We start from the raw sequence: 22,089 nt of genomic DNA, 5'->3' as shown, positions 1-22,089 counted from the left end.
GTGTGACTTATATATAAATAACTGACATATATTTATTTTAACATGTAATATGTCACAACATCTGTTTTGCTTACTATGTCATCAGGCATAGTAAGAAAAAAGAGTCTTCTTATATAAAGATAATAAAAATTTTTGTGTAAAATTTGTGTAAAACCAAAATGTCTGTTTTGATTGCTCCACTAGATTTTAAGTCGCCCTCGACGTTAATTATACCCTTAAAACTCAAAAGACTCTATACACGTTTTGAAGTTATTTTCAAGAAAAAAAATATTCAGTTGTGGGATTGCCTTAGTCATTGGATCATTAAAGTTCAAAGGGGAGATGCTCGGGGCTCTGACTAATTTCGCGCACGATACGTCATCAACACCACACAAACACGTTAACGCGTTAAACTTGAATTGATATTTGGGTTCCCGAGGACAGTGAGGGGTATGATATGTTCCCTTTAAAAGAAACTTTAGCTAGTCGTTCGATTGCCGGGACAAAAGGCGGCGCTGTAACTCTTGTCTTTGAATTAAACCCGCTTTTATCAAACAGAAGAAGAGTAGCCTTTGAAATTAATATATATTTACAGTCAGCCGAAGTTTATATGTTTATATTTTTGAATATCAACTTTATTTCCAGAGAAGTGTGAATCCGACTCTGCCGCCGCTTCAGACATGGTGTTTGGGTGGAGAAGCCGTAAGAGTTTCACTGTTGTAGCTATAACAGTGTACGTCTGAGGAGGAGTTGCATAAATGTGTTAAAGTAATCAGTAATCCGAATTTATTATCGTATTACATCTCAACAAACACAAATATGGCCAAACATAAAACATCCAAGAAGAAGCTCATTATTGAGGACGATGGTGAGTTTCATCTCCTTTAGCAGTTCAGACTTCAACAGAATACTTCCCAACTTTTGTGATACGAATATTTGATTAAAGAGATTTGACCCTTAATACATGTATTTTTATGTATTATTTTACATTTCGTGTGTCTTCACTCTTCCTCCAAAGGCATACTGTGTATCTGCTGTGTCAGTTCTTGTCTGTTTATATCCTGTTTATTATTTAGCCTTTTCATTTTTATTTGAAAATCATTTTTCAGTTTCTTGAAAACTGTTAATAATCTGTGGACATGTCTTATTTGTTTAGTGTGTTGTCATACCCGGTATAAAATACATGGTAAAATAAAGTGACTGATTATTTGTGCTTGAAATGTTTTAGAAAACTAACAAATTAACTTGACCTGTAGCTGTTTATTCCAGAAATTCCTTTTTTGAATCTGAAGTTTAATAATCCTGTCAGAATGCTTCTGTTTGTTTTCTGTGTTTAAGGGCTTTAGCACAAATCTTAGAAATTCCTCTTTTTGAAAATCTTATGTTATCTCTTTTATATCTTTAAATATTTATCTTTTTTATCTCACAGAAGCTTGTGAATATGTACTAGGTAGTAATTCATAAGAAGGATTATTAGTAATTAGTAATGTTTTCATTCTGTGATTATTTCAGACCCTTTAGATGAACCAAAAGAAAGCGGAGATGAGCTAAACCCATTCTCTTTCAAAGAATTCATCCGGAGCAAAAATCAAGAGGTTAGCACCACTGATGGTCTTGAGGTGAACTGCAAGGGGAATGATTTGTAGATCATTATATTTTTTAATTGTATCATTTATTTTTTAACAAGTTTTTAATGTATTATACTCGTTTGTTGTTTCTTTAAAATGAAGTATATTAATCCTTCTGGCCATGAAGTACCCCTGATTCATTTTAGACAACTTTGTGGAAATTGGATCAACCTAAAACATTTTCTAAGCATTATCACATAATTTAAATTTAAAGGAGGCAGATGGGATGAATGCCAGTTTTTCAAGGATTATAATGTATTTAAAAAACAAACAAACAAACAAAACATTTAAACCCTATGGGCTGTTTTCTGTGACAGCCTTGTCATGGGGTAAGCTTCAACTGACAAGGTCCAGGACTAAGCCTAATTCCTTGCCCAAAAAATGGCTCCAAGTGTTTGAATGTGGGCAAACCTTACATTCATATTCACAGGATTTGAATATCTGTTTCAGAGCAGTTTCAGTAATGAAAATATATCAATAATTGAAAATCAATTCTGCAGTTCAAGAAGTTTAGGCTTCAATTTTCTTGATTTTTTTATGCCTGCAGAAAATATATGGTGGAGCCTGTCATGTGGAAGATGAATATAACTACTCCAGTGGTTTCATACACAGTCATCACGGCCAGTATTTCACAGATCCTTCACTGCTTGGTCATTCTGATGATGAATGGACTGAAAGCTACCAGCCCTCTGCAGTTGAAGAGGCACATGATTTGGGACTATGTGGGAAAAGTGTTGCTCACTTGGATCATTCATTACTGTCAAGTGAAGACAAGGATGACACAGCAAATGATTGGGAACCAGGAGAGGGCTTTTCACCAGAGACTCACTTCCCCCGAAGAAGCACTGGCAGCTATGAAGGAGATGAGGAGACATCAGTCATAGATATCTCCTACCGCACAAAGAAAAGCAGTACAGAAAATGACATTAGGGACCAGCAAAAGGTAGTGAAATCCTGGATAACTTATTTGTTTTTACACTTTATTACTATGATGATGTCCTACTTTAATATACATATTTCAGATGTGAGGTCTCATATATTTCATTTGACTTTTCTAGCTAAGAGAAGAAAATTCTCAGCTAAGGAAGCAAATCAAAGAACTTATAAGAAAGTCAGAGGCTGACTCAACAAAGTAAGAAAATTGTGAAAAATAACTTAAAGAATTTTTTACCCCCATTTTTAATATACTTTTATATTAGAGTTAGAAAATGATAACTTTTAATAGTTTCTCAACATGTATCTTTTGAAATATGGCTTAATAGGTGAAGTAACCAAATACAAAAACTGTATTGTGTGCTGTATTTCCAATCGTGTATCTAATCCAGAATATGCAAATATGTTGATAATTGACAGAATTGGGCAACTCACAGATGAGTTACACAACCGAAAGTTGCAGGAAGTGAGAGAAGCCAAAGCCTTGGAGACAATGGTTCAATCTGTGGAGCAAAATCTTCAGCTAATGACGGTATGCTCTATTTATTGTACTCTATTTCAATTTATACGTTACTGAGGCCATACAAAATGACAGTATCACACAAACCTCTTTCATCTCTTATACAGAAACGAGCTATTAAAGCTGAAAACAATTTAACAAAATTGAAGCAAGAAGTGCAACAACTCCAGGTTTGTTTTTTTTTTTTTTAATTGTATATTTTAAGCTGTGTTTTGCCTGTACTTAAATTTTTTTAAAGTGGCCCCCACACCACAAGAGCCCCTTTTGTAAAGATTTTGAAATACTGTGTTCTTTATTCATTAATTAATTCATTGTCTGTAACCACTTATTAAGGTCAGGGTTGCAGTGGGTCCAGAGCCTACCCAGAATATTTTCTGTATTAAATAAATGAGATATTACTCACATATGAGTAATATCTTTATATATATGTGTATGTATGTGTGTCTGATATTTATGATATATATTTAATCATATTTATGATATATATTTGTTCCCAGAGCCAAGTTGAGGGATACAAATGTGAAAATGAGTGCCTCCGAGCAGGAGAAACTGCTGCATTAAACACAATGAGACAAAATGCACAGATGGCTTCAGACTACCTTAATCAAGCAGCCAAAGATGCTGAGACTTCCCTTAGGTTTGTTGAAAAAATGCTTATTTATTTCAATAAAAACAATACTGTTAATATAATACTCCCCAGTGATTAGCTGTGCAGTGTGTATTTTAATTATTGTTTTTCTTTTGGGTTTTTTATTTACAGGCAGTTACTGACAGGAAGAGAGACACTCCGTCTTGTGTCACAACTGCTGAGTTCTATTGACAAGATCACGGAGATTCCAAAATAACAAACATTTTTCATTTGTTTAGTTGTTTGTTTGTTTTTTTTTGCTACAATGTGCAGTGCCTTTGTTCATCTCACTTAACTTTTTTCTCTTTTTTTCCCCCCATATGTACTTAATCAAATTGCTTTCGTTTATAGTGACTGATATTCGTTACAGTGTAATAGACCTGGTAATATGTTCAGTAACTTTTTTTAAAAACAAATTATTCCTTTTTACTATTTTTTTTTTCCAATTTAAGTTAGATCAAGAGATTTTTGTAAGTGTGTGATCTATAACTCCTCATTTCCCACAGTCAGTGAAGATGGTGGCAGAAATTCTTCATACTTTGATGTGGCATTAAGTGTAAACCTTAGCTTCTTGTATGAACACAGGAAAAAGAATATGATACATCTGGAAGTTTACCCAAGAGTTAGATACACTTCCTCACTACAGAATTAGTAGTAAATCAAAGTAGTAAAGCAAAGATTTGTGTTCACAGAGTTTTAATGTTTGTGGTTTAGAACAAATTATGTGCTAAATACTAATATTTATTTTGTACTAAAAGTATAATTATTAATAACGTTAGAGGTAAATCCTATAACCAGATTCTTGGCCATGGACTCATTGTTATAACATGATGATCCTACCCAAGCTAGGAATTAAATCTTTATCTGCTATGTGGAGGGTTACCCACTACATAACCCAATTATTCTGTAACAGAAGAGGATATAAAATTGCCACTGTAATTTAAATTGCTTTTCTAGGTTTATCCCACATATATGGGATAAAGTGCATTAATCATCAGTAAAAGTGCAAATTTTATGAAGGAGAAAAAAAGCATTGCGTTTTGCATTACTGCTTGACCAAGCTGGTCATAAACCATCAAATACTAATATATGTGTTGCCATGTTCATGTATCTATATACACATTTTATATTTTCTTGATTTCAGTTACACTGTTGCACATTAATAACAAATTAATGAACTTTATCATATTATATTTAGGTATTTGAATTTTTAGAGATTTTATATTCATTTATAAAATGAAATACATTAAATGCATTTGTGACTAATTATGTCTCGTCCAATTATTAGTGTTTATACCTTACTTCAAAATATGAATTAATATCTGAAGATTTTAACAAGGTATTTTTTAAGACAATTTTTAAAGATATCTATCTATATATATATATATATATATATATATATATATATATATATATATATATATATATATATAATACGACAATAATCAAGTCAAGAAACTCCATCAGTATTTGGAGGATTTCAATACGTTATGTCTAAATATTAGGTCAATATTATGAAACATTCCTATCAACAACAGGCTTATGAATAATAGGCGACTTTTCTTACCTTCTTATAACAAACCCACATGAAAGGCCTTTATTTTGAAAAGCCTTCAAAAATCCGTTGGTACGGTGGATGCACTGCAGCGTTCCAGCGACGTTGGTTGAGCATTACGGTAGATTTGGAGCTGTTTCAGGTCGGTAGGATGAATTCCACTTTATAAAGATGTCGTATTGATTCTGAAACGTGCTGTGCTACTTGAGACAGGAGACGTGACCTACATTTATATTAAAATCACTTATCTTTGCGTTTTAATGCTGTAGAGTTGCATTGTGGGTAATATGCTAACTTTTCACAGCGGGACGAGAAACGAGAGTAGGATACACATTGTGTTACATACGTTTTACATTATCTGACTTTATTTTGGCTTAGATTTGGATGTTTTGAAAGTGAATGGGACACATCTGAAGCACAGCTGTATACAGGTGTTTCTGTGTAATGTATGTAATGAAACCTGGGCTGCGTCTCAACAGCACACTACCAAACTAAAGTGTTAGAATAAGTGCACCATCCATGCCTTACTATAGTGCGTTTAGTATAATAGTATTCATTTATAATAAATACTCAAGGACATCGTTTACAGTTTCCCCTTTGAGCTAACTTTCTTTGCTTGTTTGCTTGTATTATATATATATATATATATATATATTACTAATTATTATTGCGCGAAAAGTAAAACGCGGGAGACTGCATTTCATCATGATTTAAAAATTTATAAGACTGGTTTAAGCTGCAAATTAATTAATCAGTCGTTCAATTATTTAACTAGCTAACTCTTAGTTAGCCTGCGAATTTTGTACGGTTCTGTACTGGGTAAAGTTGTCACAAAGTTTAAGATGTGCACTTAATATGTCGTACATTTTGTATTATGCTCTGCTTCAGGGGCTGCTTGGTTATTCAGTTTGTGTGTTTACAGGGCTCAACGAGTTTAAGAAATGACAACACCACAAGATTTATTGGCACAGAGAAATAAAATACAGCGTCAGATTTTGGAGCTAGAGACCACTTTGGGCAAGGATAATATCTGTGTAGATTTGCTCTCCAGCGACAGTGGTAAGTCTGTTCAGATGCTTTGATTTTTACATCTTTTATAAGGAAGGATTAGTGCCTCCTTTGTATGTTTATAATACATTTTTTAATATACCTGTTTAATACGGATACAAATTTTTTCTTGCTGCCAGATGATGAATCTGATGACAATGGACATGCAGAAGAGGTATGATAATGTGTAAACTGCCTTGTGGAGAAAGTTTCAACCCTTTTCATTTTGGACACTCCAGTGTTCAGAAATGTATAATTTTTTTTCAGTTATCAGAAGATCTTGAGGCAGAGCGGCAACAAATACAAAGGGAAATTGAGGAATTGGAGAAAAGACTTGGTGCAGATGCAGCACTGGTGGATGCCTTGACAGGTAAATCAATAGATAAGTTCATAGATAATACAATGATTACTCATGATTCACTTCTGTGTGAGTGAATACAGAGTCTTTAAATAAATATTTAATCTACAGGTGGTACAAAATATTGCTTTGTAGTCTTAGGTCTTTTTGTTTTGTTATTTTTTTTAAGCAGAGAGTGAACATGGCACCAGTAGCCACGTGGATTCTGTAAGTATCTGCTGCACAGGTTACTGCCATGCATTCATGTATTTACTGACCCTGAGTTGCAAACCTCAAAAAAATAAAAAATATTGATTGATTTTTTTTTTAAGAGTGATGAGGATAGTGATGAGGAGCTCGATCTTCCTCAAGATGCAGAGACCTGTCTGCAAATGAATCTGGTTTATCAGGAGGTGCTCAAAGAAAAGCTAGCTGATGTGGAGCGCCTCCTTAATGAAAACCTCCAGCAACAAGTTAGTAAAATTCATACAAAAATGGATTTAGCCATTAAAATGGAGACGAATTGTTAATAATATTTGACTATAACTAAAACATGTAAGATTTCTCTCTTTTTTAACAGAAAGAGATCCAAGCCCAACTTTCTAACACTGCGTCAACTTCTTCTGGGCCACCACACACAAAACATTTCCTTGGCAACTTTATGAAACCATATTTCAAAGACAAGCTGACTGGTCTGGTAGGATCATTATATTATGGAACATAAAGTACATTTTTCTGCAGAAGAAGACATGTCATTTGACTATACATTTTAATTAAAATGATGTGTGATATATTTTGCTATTTCCTGTCCAGCTATGTGAAGTCTTAAATTTGTTTATCTGTTCCATTTAGGGACCTCCATCAAATGAAGAAACAAAAGAAAAGTTGAGTCATGGGACCAAGCCATGTGATGAGATGAAAATTAGAAGATGTATGTTTCAGGTTTTGTAGAGCACTTATTTCTTTATTACTTGAATATATTATTATATAAGTAAAGTTTGTTTTTGCTTCTTTTTAGGGGAAGGATGGCAGAAAGTTTTGCTGATCAACTCAGTAGTCGCGGACACTATGAAGCGTATGCTACAACCTAAACTATCCAAGTAGGTTTTAGTTTTATACCCTACATTCCCATATTTATTCTAAAAATAGATTTTCACTGGACTTATTCTTATGGCCTTTTTATTAATTGTAGGATGGATTACTTGACTACAAAGATGTCTAAAGCGACACATGGAGAAAAAGAAGAACTGAAAAAACAAATTGAACATTTGGAGAAGGATATTGCAGAGATTAGGTTGAGTTACAAGCTTTGAATTTTGTTTCATCGTTTTATTTAAACAACTATATCATTCCATTTGTATTCTGATATCTGAATACCCCCTCTGGGCCTGTAGGGGGCACCTTTGTAATCCTAAAGATTAATTAGGCTGAACATTTAATATATGATCCCCTTAAATACGTAATTATAAAATTGTGGGGTTTTTTTGTTGTTGGTGGTGTATTTTATTTTTTTAAATTCATATTTTAAAATGTGTGGTCTCATGATATAACCCTTTTCCAGCTCTATGCGTGAAGACCAGCTATATGGGAATCGCCATGATGATCATGACTGGGACAAAATAGCAAATACTGATGTAAATATTTTAACTCTTAAAATCCATGCTATTTTTTTATGAATACGAGTATTCATTGAAGGTGTTACAGAGATACAATTAGTAAAACAAAAATTTAATATTTTATATTCCAGTTTGAGGGCTTTCGACAACCTGAGGATTTGAAGAGATTCTGGCAGAATTTCCTGCATCCATCCATTAACAAATCAACGTGGAACCAGGAAGAACTTGAAAACCTTGGTACTCTTGCAGAAAAGTACAATTGCTGCCACTGGGATCAGATTGCAGAGGAACTTGGGGTAAACACAGAACTATAAACTCATCTAATATTTGAAATCTGCATGTATGATTTTTAAAAAAGTTTTACTGATTATAACATACTCTAATTGCAAGACATGTAGTCTATCATAATAATTATGATAATATTTCTTCTTTGTTTAGACTAACAGGTCAGCTTTCATGTGCTTCCAAACATACCAGCGTTACATTGCCAAAAGTTCAAGGAAGAGAGAGTGGACTAAAGAGGAAGATAAGGTCTTTTGTGACCTTGTGGAAAAGATGAGAATAGGAAACTTCATACCATACACTCAAAGTAATTTCTTTAAACACATTAGCTGTCATTTGCAAAGCCTCATGATATATATTGGAACCTTTAAATTGCATATACATTTCATTCTTCCACAGTATCTTACTTTATGGAAGGTCGAGATCATGCCCAACTCGCGTATCGCTGGACATCTGTTCTTGATCCCTCAATAAAGAAGGGCCCCTGGTCAAAACAAGAGGACAAGGTATGGAAGAAACTGGTTTCTATAGTTTATTGTCTGACTCTAAAAAAGAGATTTGTTTGTCAAACATTGTCTATATCAGTGATTAAATGATGTTTCAAGTGTAATACATTTGTATGTTTGTGAAATGGTAATACAGGTATTTCAGAACAATATGTTTTTGCAAATAATAAATAAATGCTGGCTGTTAAAGGGTTGTAGTTAATTTTAGCTGATTTTATTGCAGTTGCTGCGGAAAGCAGTGGAAAAGTATGGTCCCAAAGACTGGTTTAAAATCAAACTGGAGGTGCCAGGCAGGACAGACAGTGCCTGCCGTGATAGGTGTGCCCTTCCGTCTTGTACTAGGAGTATGAATATATTGAATGTAATATAAACAGAAATTATAAGCTTTGACCATTTGTCTCCCAGATATATGCTATTCATCCATTCATATTCAGACATTAATATACAATGTTACAGATACTTAGATTGTCTCAGAGAAGATGTGAAGAAAGGTACATGGAGTCTTGAAGAAGTTGAACTGCTGACAAAACTTGTTGGAAAATATGGTGTTGGTAAGTGAAAACCTTAAAAAGAAAACCTCAGCTAATTAATTTAAAAATGGGTGTGACTAATGTGTTTAATGGACTGTTGCATTATTGCAAAATCAACAGGTAAATGGGCTAAGATTGCCTCTGAATTTCCAAGCCGTACTGATAACCAATGTTTGCAAAAATGGAAATGGATGACCCGGACCAGTGATGTAAGTTTGTCATGTATGTAATTACTAGATGTCATGTGTTTATTATACTCAAATATTTCATGTGAAATATACTCAAAGTAATTATATGTACTTATACAAATATATAATTACTCAGTACTTAAAAATACTACACTTTATTCTACAGACATATGGAAAAAAAGAAAAAAAGTCACTAGTGAAACGAAGGACAATGATGAAAAGGCGAAAACTGACCAAGAAACAGCTCAAACAGGAAAATGAAGGAGAGTCTACTTCAGAAGATGAGAAAATACAGTTGGAGTACATGGATAGCGATAGCGATTTGGAGTACATGAATGGCAATGGCGAACAGGATGTTTCCATCACAACATGTGATACAGACACAAGGAAAGAGTACATACAGACAGATATGAAGGACTGGATTCCTGTCAATAAAAATGCACAGTTGCATTCTGCAGGCATATTGAGAACCTCACTGGTCAGGCTGCGCACTGAAGAAGAAAAGCAGGCTGGAGGACAGAACAGTGCAGATGACCAAAGTGCTAAAATTCAATCCAGTCATTACTTTGATCAAAAACAAAGACAGTGCACTGTACTGAACAACAAGGCGGACATAGTTAAGACATATGTGGACACAGAACTGGTGGCTTTGAATAAGTGGGTAAGTCATTTTTTTGTCTTTTCTGTTCAAGAACTTTAAAAATTTCATTGCAGCCTAACACAGATTCTACTAGACTCCGGAACAGAAAAATAGAGACGCAACATCATTGTTTCAAAATATGTCCCATCACTGTCCCTGCTGCTCTTCCTGGTGTTGTCCTGATCCAGCTCTGCCCCTGGTGTTCTGTAAAAGATCTAAACCTTGTCTCGTTTGCAGTACCATGCCATGCAAGGATGCTGTCTTTGCCCAAATGGACTCTGCACCTGCTTTTACCCTCCCTCAGATGCAGTGACCACATCCTGCTCCCTCTCACATCTTCATTACTAATATTTTACCTTCATATTAACTCAAACTCATCTCTATCAGTTCACTTCTACTTCTGTTCTGTTATTGTGCTCTCCGGTGTCCGGTTATGAGTCATGGTGTCTTCCAAAGTTCCTTCGTCATGTGCTGAGGGTTTTTTTTCTTTGCCACTGTCACCTCAGACTTGCTCATAGGAGGCTTGGACCCAGTTGCTATAAAGCCAAAAAGTGGCCTGAAAAGTACTATATAAATAAAAGGTGTGTTCTCACTCCAGGGTGTGTTCCCACCTTGCGCCCAGTGATTCCGGGTAGGTTCCGGACCCACTGTGACCCTGAATTGGAAAAGCAGTTACAGATAATGAATGATTGAAAGTGTTCAGTAGGCTAAATAACTGGTACATACAAATTTCATATCTTATGGTTTATATATATTTTTTTATTTTCATCAAACCTTCTCATGACCTGTGGAGATGGAGCATTGCCATCTTGGAAGAGACCATTCCTGTCAGGGTAGGAATGTTCTAGCTTAGGTTTATCAAATGTGAATTATCAGAATAATTTTGAGTAAATTTTGCAATATAATCAAACCATGGCAAGAAAAATGCACACGACAATTTAACAGCCTATGTAACTGAAGCTCTTGCCCCTTTTCCCCAATAAGGAATCCTTTCTCAAAGACACTTGGGGTTATTGGTCTTGGCGTAGATCCAAAACCATTTACTGCATAATAATATATTTCAGCACACTTATTTCCTCTTCTGCTTTAATATTTATCTACTAATTTATTCATGTTTCTCCTATAATGCCTTATGTCTTTGTGCTTCAAGACATCTTTGTTTATTTTTGTTTTTTTTTTATTACAATAATCTGAAGGATCTCTGCAATGAAAATGCCATGATCAGTGTGTGTATGAGTGAAGTTAAACGACTGATTAATTGGATGGAAACATCTTCAGTGAAAGAGGTATGGCTCACAAATTCAAATTTTTATTTAATTTAATTTATTTATTTGTTTAGATAACCTGCCGCAAAATACGTAATCATTTGGTGTTTAAATATTTGATGTTGATGTCAGTGGATTGCTTAGAATCTATTGCCTTTTTCTTTTTTCAGAAAGCCACAATGAAAACATGCATATCTTCAGACAAAAGACAGAGTAATGCAAAAAGTCATAAACAAGAGTCAAGCCAAATGAAGAGTCACCACACAGTCAAAGGCAAATCCAGTTCTCTTAAAGCAATGACAGGCAGAATGCATGATTTGCTGATGAGTATTCTTCCATGGGTTGGCAATGTGTTAATGCCTGTTCCTCACAGTGAAAATCAAGTTTGTGAAGGTACTGAAAGTTTCATAAAACACCTTTTACCAGAACTGAGATGGGCATTGGTTTCTTTCTTTAGTAGTGTTGTCCATTGCAGTAACGCAGTATTTGTTATTTTACAGCTGACTTTGTTCGAAGAAGAGCAGCTGATGTCTCTCTCCCCACAACGCCAGTGTTTTTGCTTTTCCTGAAGGTGAACTAGAAGTTGTTGCTTCATCCTTTCTACTTCTGTTTCATAAATGCCAATGGCTGCATGTGCAATAACGTTCTGTTGCCTTGTGTTCAATAGGTTCTTCATATTGATACTGAAGGCTGCAGGAAAGTAATTGAAACGCAGAACAAAATGTCCTTGGTAAAGCCAACTCTCAATCACACTTGAATGACAAAAAAAAAAGGAAATGGCATTTGATAAAGTATAGGAGTGAGCAATATGACAGGAATCTAACATCACAATACTTAAGAAAATGTTCCTAATTGCATTATTTTATACTAATTGCAAATCATGAAGATAGGACCAAAAAAAGAAAACAAGTAGAATTGTCACATTTACAAAACATAAAAATTATGTATTGACAGTAGTCATGTTATGCTTAGAAAAAGTGTACTGTATTATGATGAACATTCTCATGTTGGGCACAATGTATTGCCGAGTTCCTGTTGCACGCTGTAAAAAAATTGTTCACAAATTAGTTGAGCAAAATAGCTTAGTATGCATATATCTGCTAATCTGAGGCATCAGAATGAAAAATGAATTTTGTAAAAAATATATATATATGTTAATTATTATGGAAAGTTATAATAATGTGCGGGGCGGCACGGTGGCGCAGCAGGTAGTGTCACAGTCACACAGCTCCAGGGGCCTGGAGGTTGTGGGTTCGATTCCCGCTCCGGGTGACTGTCTGTGAGGAGTTAGTGTGTTCTCCCCGTGTCTGCGTGGGTTTCCTCCGGGTGCTCGGGTTTCCTCCGGGTGCTCCGGTTTCCTCCCACAGTCCAAAAACACACGTTGCAGGTGGATTGGCGACTCGAAAGTGTCCGTAGGTGTGAATGTGTGTGTGTGTGTGTGTCTGTGTTGCCCTGTGAAGGACTGGCGTCCCCTCCAGGGTGTATTCCCGCCTTGCGCCCGATGATTCCAGGTAGGCTCTGGACCCCCCGCAGCCCTAAATTGGATAAGCGGTTACAGATAATGGATGGATGGATAATAATGTGCACTATGATGTATTATTTTTTGTTTGGTTTTATTTCTCTTAGATATCACACAGTGTGCCAAGACGTCAACCAGGTATTTGAACAAATGATATACCTCTTGGTTATGATTCATTTAAAAAGTAATGCAAATGAAACAGATTTAATATATTGTTGCTGTTCAGTTAAAAACATGTATCTCCAAAAATAGTAACTTTACAGGAGGAAAAAAGCCTTCTTAACTTTCAGTCGAAATTCATTTAAAAAGCTGTTATTCCAAGTAATTTTGGTGCATTTCTATTGGTTTAATCATAATAATAATAAATGAAATTGTCACACTGTGAAGTAAAGCTACTGTGTTCAAATTATGTAGTGAATCAAAATCCACAATGTTTTTAATTAGATAGTAACAATATATAAATTTCCCTTTGACTTTCAGCCAAGTCATATTCATCTGTTAAGACTGTGGCAATGCTACTTGCTGAAAGGGAGCAGAGGAATGAATGCTTTAAATCCACACAACGAGATCCTGAACAGCCTCTACCAACTCAACAGACAACAACACAAGCAACACCTAAAGAGACCAAGGAATGTCAAATGGTTCCCCAGGCTCTTGTTATTACCCAGTCAAATGTACATCAGGCAGCACACTCCCCACGTCTTGTACCTGTTCTACAGTTAGATTCTTCGGGCCTCTCAACTCTTCAGTCTGGTGTGCCCCTGGTTGTACCTGCTAAATCTGGGCGATTAGCACAGCCAGCAGCCAGTTCCAAGACCTCAATACCCGGCCAATCCCCTACTGTAACTCCTACAAAGAGTGCAAATGAAGCCAGGTCAACAAATCGCAAACGTAAACCTACAATAAAAGCACAAGCCTTGATGGAAAATGTTAAAAAAAAGACTTCCAAGAAACAGTCAGCTAAAAATGATCAAGCTGGTGGTAATGTTACTGCAGCTGCTGTATTGCCACAAACCACGACATGGCTACTCACACCTGCTGGTTTGATGCCTGTTGCTGGCATTAATTTACCATCCCCTGGTATTGTTGGTACCCAGAAACAAGTAATGCCTAACAGTATTTCTCAGGTGTTATTTCAGCAACCTGTCATGGTTAACCAGAATAGACTTGTCCAAACAATTGGACCAAACCTAATAAATGTTACCACAGCCGGAACAAGTCTTGGTCACAATAGTCCCATTTCCACATTATCAAAAAATCCCAATGTGTCCTCTCCCTCAGTTGCTAAAGTCCCCAGTGACGCTCCAACTCTCGCAAATTCAACTAGGGTTCATTTGCTTCCACCTAATACTACGCAGGCATCCACGTCTGTTTCTGGTGCTGCAGTTCATGTGCCAGTTAGTCAGATTCAGTGTCATCAAAACCAAAATTGGAATATTATCTCTCATGTGCCATTTCAGTTTCCTATAATTGTGAACCAGCAAGGCTCTCAAGCTCTTCTTTGCAATGCATCGAGACCCAATGTTCCTTCTAATTCCTCTCTGGCTTCTGTTGCAAATGCAACTAGTGTTATGTCATCATCTTTGCCACAGTCTGGTTCTAATGCTACTGCAAGTGCACCTGCCACCCTTCCGGTTTGCCCTCGTGCACTGACAATTTCTGGGCCTATAGTACAGATGCGTTCTCCTACAGTCTTAGCAAATCAGAATCAAACAATGCCACACAGTGTTTCTCAGTTGGCATCTCAGAAACTTATCATCACAAACCAGAATGCTTCTGCAGTCGTTAGTGCTGCTGGATCACACTCACATGTGAACACTTCTCCAGCCCCTATTGGAAATGAGGTTCCATCCCTACCTGTGGTATCTTCAACTTCAGTTAATAATGGACTTCTTGTAAATACTGTCACTTCTAAACGTGTCCAAAATTTGCATCAAACTGCAGTATTGCAGACAGGTGTTCAGGCCAAAAAGCAGTCTGTTCAGACAACAACTTTGACATCTAATCCAAGCCCTGATCCTGATGCTTTGTCTTTTGACTCTAACTTAATGTTCTTTGAGCATCCAGCTCTAGTGAAGGACTGGATTTATGGAAATGGTGGAATTTCATTGCCTCAGCTAGACCACAAAATGGCTTATCTTCCCCCATTTGTCAGCAACATCAATACACTTGTTAGTTTGCTCAAGGCAAAAGAGACATTGTTGCAAGGAGCAATGCAGCTGTTGGCTGAAGAAGGATTCAGCAATGAGGATGATGCTAAGGTAGCTACTGTCCGGAAACTGGTGTCTGACAAGTTTAAAACTAATCCTGCATATTGTCTTCTAAAGGCTCGTTTCTTGTCATGTTTTACTTTACCTGCCCTCCTGGCCACCATAAATCCATGTGAAGAGGCCACACTGAGTAGTGATGGTGATAATGATGAAGTCGAAGAAGGCAAGGATAAAACTCAACTGATGCAGTGCGAAGATGCTCAGGTCCAGTCTGCTGTAAGCTCATTACTATGATTGCGTTACAGAAAGAATGAATAAATGTTCTTATTGCAATAATAATTTATTGACATGGGCTTATGTGTTTTCTCTGTTTTTCTCTCACAGAAGACATTGCTCAATACAAATGAAAGTGATGCGTCAGCAACACAGTTCTCTGGGATGAGTACAAGACGGAAAAGTTACAGGAATCCTACGGCATAAAGAAGAACATTATCTTTAGATTAGAATATGTTGTTATTAAAAGTTTCTTCAGATTGTTTTGAAAAATCAATAAGTTATTTTACTGAAATGCTGATGTGTTAGTAAATACTAATAGTATCTCGTTGAATGCTAAGTAGCATTTAATTGTATTTATAAACTGTTCAAAGTCTGTTATTTTGTTAATTCTATCAAAATATTTTCAAAATAACTGTTAAATTATTTGAATAAAATATATTTATTTAAGTCTTTACAGTTTATATACGTATTTTCCATTACACCACTTATTTATTTACACTTACACACAAAAACTTGAAATGATTTTAAATCAATTTACATTACTCAAACAATTTTGTTTGAGAATTTGTACTCTGCTACTGTGATCCTTACTATGCTTAAGTCACAAGATAATCACACTGGCACAACTGATTGGGAAAGAAGCGGAAATGGAAAAGTTGAAATGATTACCAGAAAAGGGAACTAAGACAGGTTTTGGTTGGGTAATATCATTTCCTTTTTGCTTCTCATATACTGTATATCAGATTTTTGATAGCAGTGTTCAGCCGTGGAGTAAAGGCAGAAACATCCACTAAACACTAATGAATTCGTCTGATGGCCCGAGTGCTCTGGAGTTTGAGGAGGATGAGGAGTGTTGGATGCGACTGGAAGACCACAGGATGCTGCTCATTAAGACCATTGATCCATGTCGAATAATACCATACCTGAGACAATGCAAGGTGCTGAATAGCGAGGACGAGGAACAGATTTACAATGACCCAAGTCTAGTAATTAGGCAGCGAAAAGTAGGTAAGAAACCCGAAGACAAAATTACCACATATTAAATAAGTTGGCTGTTTCCTTTGTTTTGTATTGGTACTTGATTTTAGACATTGTGATCTAGGTGTGCTGCTAGACATGTTACAAAGGACGGGTCTGAAGGGCTATGTGGCATTCCTAGAAAGTTTAGAGCTGGATTACCCTCAGTTATATCAGAAAATCACAGGCAAGGAGCCTTCTCGGGTCTTCTCTATACTTGTGGGTAAGTTCAAACAATTAACATGATGTTAATGGGGCCATTTGGATGGAATTAATCACATTTTAGCGGACAAAACTCGGATAAAAAAAAGCGGATAAAATGGGGTTTAAATGTTTTTATAACATTTACGTGATGTACTTTTGGTGTTGGTTGTCCACAGTATACTAACACAGGGAAATTAATGCACTTTTTTTGTTATGTTGCAATGTTATGGCTGATCGGTATATAGTGAATGAAAGTATGTAATGTGCATCAAGTTACCATATGTTCAAAAGTAATATCTGCTCACAGTTTCACATCCTGAGTGAAGAAGATTCTAAAAGTCTTGATAGGGTGGACCAAGGTGTATCTTTCAGACATAAACACACTGCTCCTCTTGCCGTGTTCAGACACCGCGGGGGAGTCTGGGTTGACTCAGTTTCTGATGAACGAAGTGACGCGTCTCCAGAAAACCCTTCAGCTCGAGCGCACCACACAGCACGCGGATTCCGCACGGCAGCTGCACGCGCGCGACTGCGAGCTGCGCAAACAAAACGAACGCGTGCAGCGCCTGCGCGAGGAGCGCGAGCAGCTGTGGGACGAAGCGCGGCGCCTGAAGGACGAGAACTACACTTTGATGCAGGACATGACCCGCCTGAGCGAGGAGAAGAACAGAGCTCTGATGAGCACACGAGACCTGCAATTGGAGGTACACACACCCAGACACATACAATCTTGTGTCTGTTAAGTGTGGGGAGATTAAATAGACTTCCATAGATTTGGAAACGTACCATTAATATTTCCGTAAGTATTTCTAGCTTAACCTTAACCATAACCCAACCTTCAAAACATGTCTTCACCTTCTAATATAATGATTTACATTTTGGGAGACCAGCTGGTACAAACCATTGCCACTGAAGCACAATTTAGCTTTCAGCTGCTCTCATTTCCATTCATATTTAATGACATCTGGTGCTGCCCTCATCTTATTTTTGTCTCTTTCACCCAGCAGAGCATTGACAGTGAAATGGAATAATGTATGTGCTGTTGCTATGTGTAAGAGGCACAGTGTTGTTTTTAGAGGTCCGCCTCCCAAAAACATAAATACAGTTTTTGTTGAGAGGCTTTAAGAGGGATCCAGGCTCTAAATGTAAAAGAAATCTTATTTCCACATTCCCACCACTGCTCTCCCTTGCCTTCCCACGCATATATTACAGCTTTGCTTTTATATTGTAGCAATTCTAAAAAGATTTCTCTGATGCTGTGTAACCCATGTGGCTGAGCATTATCCTCTTGCTATATCTGTCAGATTGAGAGACTGAAGCACAGCTTAATGAATGCAGAGAGCGATTCAAAGATTCAGCGCAAAAGGACAATGACCTTGAAAAATGCCATGGAGCAGAGGCCCAGCCAGGAAATGATCTTGGAGCTTCAGAAACAGAATGATCTGCTCACTGTTAAAGTGCAGGAGCTTCAGAACTCTTCCCAGGTAAACCAGAATTTGAAAATGACAACAAAGGGCTATTTTTAACTTCAGTCTACATAGTTTTAAGATTAAATTATTTTTGTGGCTATGATTTAACCTCAGGTCCAGATTCCAACAGAGTATGACAGACTGAGTCTTCAAGCACTGGAGGATTTCAAGAAACAAAGCCAGGAACAACATCAGAAGATGGTGACTGACCTTTATGCATTACGCCGGGAGCTGCATGAAACTGAGGAGCTACGAGACAAGGTTTGTGCCACAGGTTTTAGCCACCTTTGTCATGTGTTGTCAGCAGCAGTACTTGGCCGGCTCTTATGTGTGTTACCACATGTTTCCAGTACAGAGAAAAGAAAGATGAACTGGAACTAAAATGTGCAATCTTAAAGAAAGACTCAAAAATGTACTGTAACCGCATGGAGGAAATCCTGAAGCAGCTGGATGAGGTCATCAAAGAGAGGGACAAGGTGATTAAATCAAGTTTGTCTCTATACAGCAGCTGTTTAACATTACATTATTTGTACTGATTTTACTTAACTCTTTAAAGGTCTCTGACTTAGTTAATTCTAAGATTTATTAATATGCCACATCTACCTGAAAAACTAAACTTGGCCATTTAAAGAGTTAAATAAGTGTCCAGTCTGTTATCCTGTAAAAAGCCTTAACTTTTCTGTTAAACAGGCTATTGTTGCACGTGAAGAGTACCACCAGGAAAACTGTAAAAACCTCCAGGACAAGGACAGATATCGGAAGCAGATCCGTGAAATACGAGAACATTACGATGAGCTCCAGATCCAGCATTTCCGGACTCAAGGAGAAGTTGTAGCCCTCCAGGCAGAAGTTTGCAAACAGAAAAACCAAAAGGAAACTATAGGAGTAAGCAACTCTCACATTATAATGATTTGTGCAAAAGTACTTTTAAATACTTTTATTTCATGACTAAATTTAAGCTAATCTACCTGCTCTTGCATGGTTCTTAGAGTCTCATTTACTGTAAATTTTTGAAAATGTTAATTCCAGTTTTGGAAAGAACTGTTTTATTATTTGACATTTCCTTTCCTTAAGCAAATGGTTTTAACTTTAGCTGTTAAAGATGACCATAAATAGCAAACGCTTTTCACTTTTATTCTGATGTTTAAAAATACATTACTTCATAGTTTTTTGTGTCATTTTTTGAGTATTAAAATGGGTGGTCTGTTTTAGTGAATGGCGGTTTTGTGTCACTCATTAATGAGAATAATATGGATCTTTTTTTTCTGCCAGACCTCAAAGGAAAGATTTTATCAGAGCTCATTTGAGGTAAATAATTTTCCCACTATGAAATCTAATATGATATTCACTGCATTATTGTTATCTATGAATGATTATTGTCACTTTCCAGTGAAAATACATATCTCCAAAAATGGCAACTTTACAGATGCCAAGAACCTAACTTTAAGTGAACGTTAATATATAAAAAATATATTCCAAGTAATTTTGGAGCATTTCTATTGGTTCATTCATCATTGCTTTTTCTGGTTTTATTGGTCTATTGTAACTGACTGTTTACTTCTTTCCTCTTTAGCAAAAAAGCCAAACAAGTGAGGAGGACATGAAGGAGAGATATGACAAAGGTGCTTCATTTCATTCCACCTACTTGTTCCATATTTATCAAATACCTAAGTCTAATGTACATTGTATAAACCTCTGTAGTGGACCTTGTCAGACCAAACTTACTGACCACTTTTCATGTTTGTTTAGCATCATGTATAAGTGAAGATTCCCAAAGCCCAACCTCGGGAGAATATAATGTTTGTATAAGTATTAAAGACTCATGTCATTCAGATGAGAAGGAAGACATCTTTAAGGTAACACAGATCTTAACTGTATGCATACTTGGATTTTTTAAAATGGAATTAACCTTTGCAAAATAAGAGGGTGATGTTTTTCACCTTTGCTTGTTACAGGAGAGGATGTACACTAATGAGGAACTATCAGCTAACCACATTCCCAGGGCACGGTGCAACTTTTATTATAGAAGGTTTGCATATATATATATATATATATATGTGTGTGTGTGTGTGTGTGTGTGTGTGTCTATTTGAGACAGAGCTTTTGTGCTTTTTTCAGTGCTAGGATTCAAGCTCTTTGATTCAAAAATAATATCCAGAAAACACAAAACTTATCTGAAATGTTTTTAATTGTTTGTTCCCATGACAGAAAACGTGCCTTGAGAACAAAGGCCACTGGCAAAGAGAGTGTCATAGATCGTGGTCAGTGTATTCGGGACAACACCAGTGGGAGCGATAACACAGACACAGATGAGATATGACATAAGCAAACCAACCAGGGAAAGACATGTGTCTTTTGCTGAACAGTCTACATCAACACATTATTATTATTATTATTATTATTATTATTATTATTATTATTATTACTATTATTTAATTATTATTTTTATTATATGTAAACACCTTATCTTATGCCAACAGCACCCAGAATCATGTTTCTACTGTTGAATAATCTATCAGTTGACATGTAAAAATGTCTTTATTTTATTTTATTTTTTATTCTGCTATGTCATGAATTTTCCAAAATACAGATTCTTATCCCTTCTTGAGAGTTTCAGGTGTTTTTCTATATTCACGCTTACACTCACTGACAGCACGAAAGGTTGTCTGCACCATTCTCATTAATAGATTGTTACCACAGAAAGAGATATTAGTTAAGCGCCTATATATTTGGAGCAGGGAACAGGGCACAGCATGGGGTGAAGTCTAGTTTCCTCCAGGTGCTCCTGTTTCTTCCCACAGTCCAAAAACATGTTGGTAGGTGGATTGACTGTGCAAAAGTGTCCATAGCATGAAGTGTATGGTGCCCTGCGATGGACAGGCGCCCCATTCAGGATGTGTTCCTGCCCTGTGCTCAGAAAATTTAGGTATGCTTTGGACCCACTGTGACCCTGAACTGGATAAAGCAGTTACAGACAATGAATAAATTAATGCATTCAGTAATAATCTTATATTATAAGGTATTTAGACACATTTCCCATATCTTCACCCTGAAAGACAATGTACAAAAAAAGTCAATGAATCCAACTTATTTAAATTCTCCCATTTGGTGGCTGAAATATGTTTTAATGTTTAGCAGAATATGCTGCTTGTATAAACAATATGTATCTTTTTCAAATATGTTCCCCCTTCAGTCATGGATCAAACCAGAATTTTGTTTTTGTTCATTAATTATGCATATTAATATTTCATGATGCTTCCAAGTAAAAGAAAAGAAGAAAATCCCCTAAAATGGGCCTAAATGTAATTCAACTTTGTCTCTATTCAGTATATATGGATCTAGGCAATCAGTCCCTGGAATTTGCCCACTTGAGACACTGCAGTTTTAAAAATGGAAATTATAATCATACTAACTGGACTGGGTGATTGGCTTAAAATATTTTTGTTATATTTCTTGAAATACTCATTACATTCGGTTAGCAGTCAGTAAACCAAAAGGTCTGGTGACATGATTAAAACGATTCCGTCACAGGAAATGATTGCATCTATTACATCACTCTGCCCCCGTCAGATGTGGGTAGAGTAGCCAAAAATTTTACTTAAGTAAGAGTGTTGTTACTTTAGAATAGTATGACTCAAGTAAAAGTAAAAAAGTAGTCACCCAATTAATAACTTGTGTAAGAGTAAAAAGTACTAAGAGAGTAAACTACTGAAGTGCAGAGATTACAAAAAATAAGAAGA

General features: G+C 36.2%; 3 protein-coding genes across 6 annotated transcripts; all 3 read left to right on the top strand.

Annotated features, from left to right (window-relative positions):
* Positions 1 to 540: 540 nt before the first annotated feature.
* entr1 (endosome associated trafficking regulator 1) lies at positions 541 to 4,849 on the top strand. The gene is made up of 8 exons (XM_066658006.1): positions 541 to 847; positions 1,492 to 1,574; positions 2,155 to 2,550; positions 2,666 to 2,739; positions 2,961 to 3,072; positions 3,168 to 3,230; positions 3,558 to 3,697; positions 3,821 to 4,849. The coding sequence occupies exons 1-8, from the start codon at positions 799 to 801 to the stop codon at positions 3,903 to 3,905; spliced, it is 1,002 nt and encodes a 333-aa protein (XP_066514103.1). The 5' UTR covers positions 541 to 798; the 3' UTR covers positions 3,906 to 4,849.
* Positions 4,850 to 5,319: 470 nt separating this feature from the next.
* On the top strand, positions 5,320 to 15,984 carry snapc4 (small nuclear RNA activating complex, polypeptide 4). 4 transcript variants are annotated; one of them, XR_010796569.1, is made up of 26 exons: positions 5,320 to 5,385; positions 6,166 to 6,302; positions 6,431 to 6,465; positions 6,558 to 6,660; positions 6,821 to 6,855; positions 6,960 to 7,100; positions 7,208 to 7,324; positions 7,480 to 7,558; positions 7,646 to 7,727; positions 7,820 to 7,921; positions 8,189 to 8,261; positions 8,375 to 8,539; positions 8,682 to 8,832; positions 8,925 to 9,031; positions 9,255 to 9,349; positions 9,488 to 9,582; positions 9,682 to 9,770; positions 9,916 to 10,410; positions 11,586 to 11,675; positions 11,825 to 12,047; positions 12,155 to 12,225; positions 12,322 to 12,384; positions 13,281 to 13,311; positions 13,654 to 15,434; positions 15,562 to 15,659; positions 15,768 to 15,899. XR_010796569.1 is itself a non-coding variant. In XM_066658354.1 (25 exons), exons 2-25 carry the CDS (start codon positions 6,185 to 6,187, stop codon positions 15,861 to 15,863), a joined length of 4,650 nt encoding a protein of 1,549 aa, XP_066514451.1. In that variant the 5' UTR covers positions 5,320 to 5,385; positions 6,166 to 6,184; the 3' UTR covers positions 15,864 to 15,984. The 4 variants fall into 4 exon arrangements, 3 of the variants coding, with proteins under 3 accessions (XP_066514451.1, XP_066514449.1, XP_066514450.1); XM_066658354.1 differs by having other exon boundaries at positions 13,654 to 15,647; positions 15,768 to 15,984; XM_066658352.1 differs by having other exon boundaries at positions 13,654 to 15,659; positions 15,768 to 15,984.
* A 447-nt stretch (positions 15,985 to 16,431) lies between these two features.
* card9 (caspase recruitment domain family, member 9) lies at positions 16,432 to 20,821 on the top strand. Its single transcript, XM_066657951.1, has 12 exons — positions 16,432 to 16,667; positions 16,762 to 16,899; positions 17,286 to 17,584; positions 18,185 to 18,364; positions 18,464 to 18,610; positions 18,700 to 18,825; positions 19,040 to 19,234; positions 19,622 to 19,657; positions 19,923 to 19,971; positions 20,099 to 20,205; positions 20,305 to 20,378; positions 20,558 to 20,821. The coding sequence occupies exons 1-12, from the start codon at positions 16,460 to 16,462 to the stop codon at positions 20,667 to 20,669; spliced, it is 1,671 nt and encodes a 556-aa protein (XP_066514048.1). The 5' UTR covers positions 16,432 to 16,459; the 3' UTR covers positions 20,670 to 20,821.
* The last annotated feature ends 1,268 nt before the right edge of the window (positions 20,822 to 22,089 follow it).

This window comes from Hoplias malabaricus, chromosome Y, assembly GCF_029633855.1.
Source record: "Hoplias malabaricus isolate fHopMal1 chromosome Y, fHopMal1.hap1, whole genome shotgun sequence".
NCBI lineage: Eukaryota > Metazoa > Chordata > Actinopteri > Characiformes > Erythrinidae > Hoplias > Hoplias malabaricus.
The sequence above is the reverse complement of the archived record's forward strand: the minus strand, read 5'-3'. Positions and strand labels throughout refer to the sequence as shown.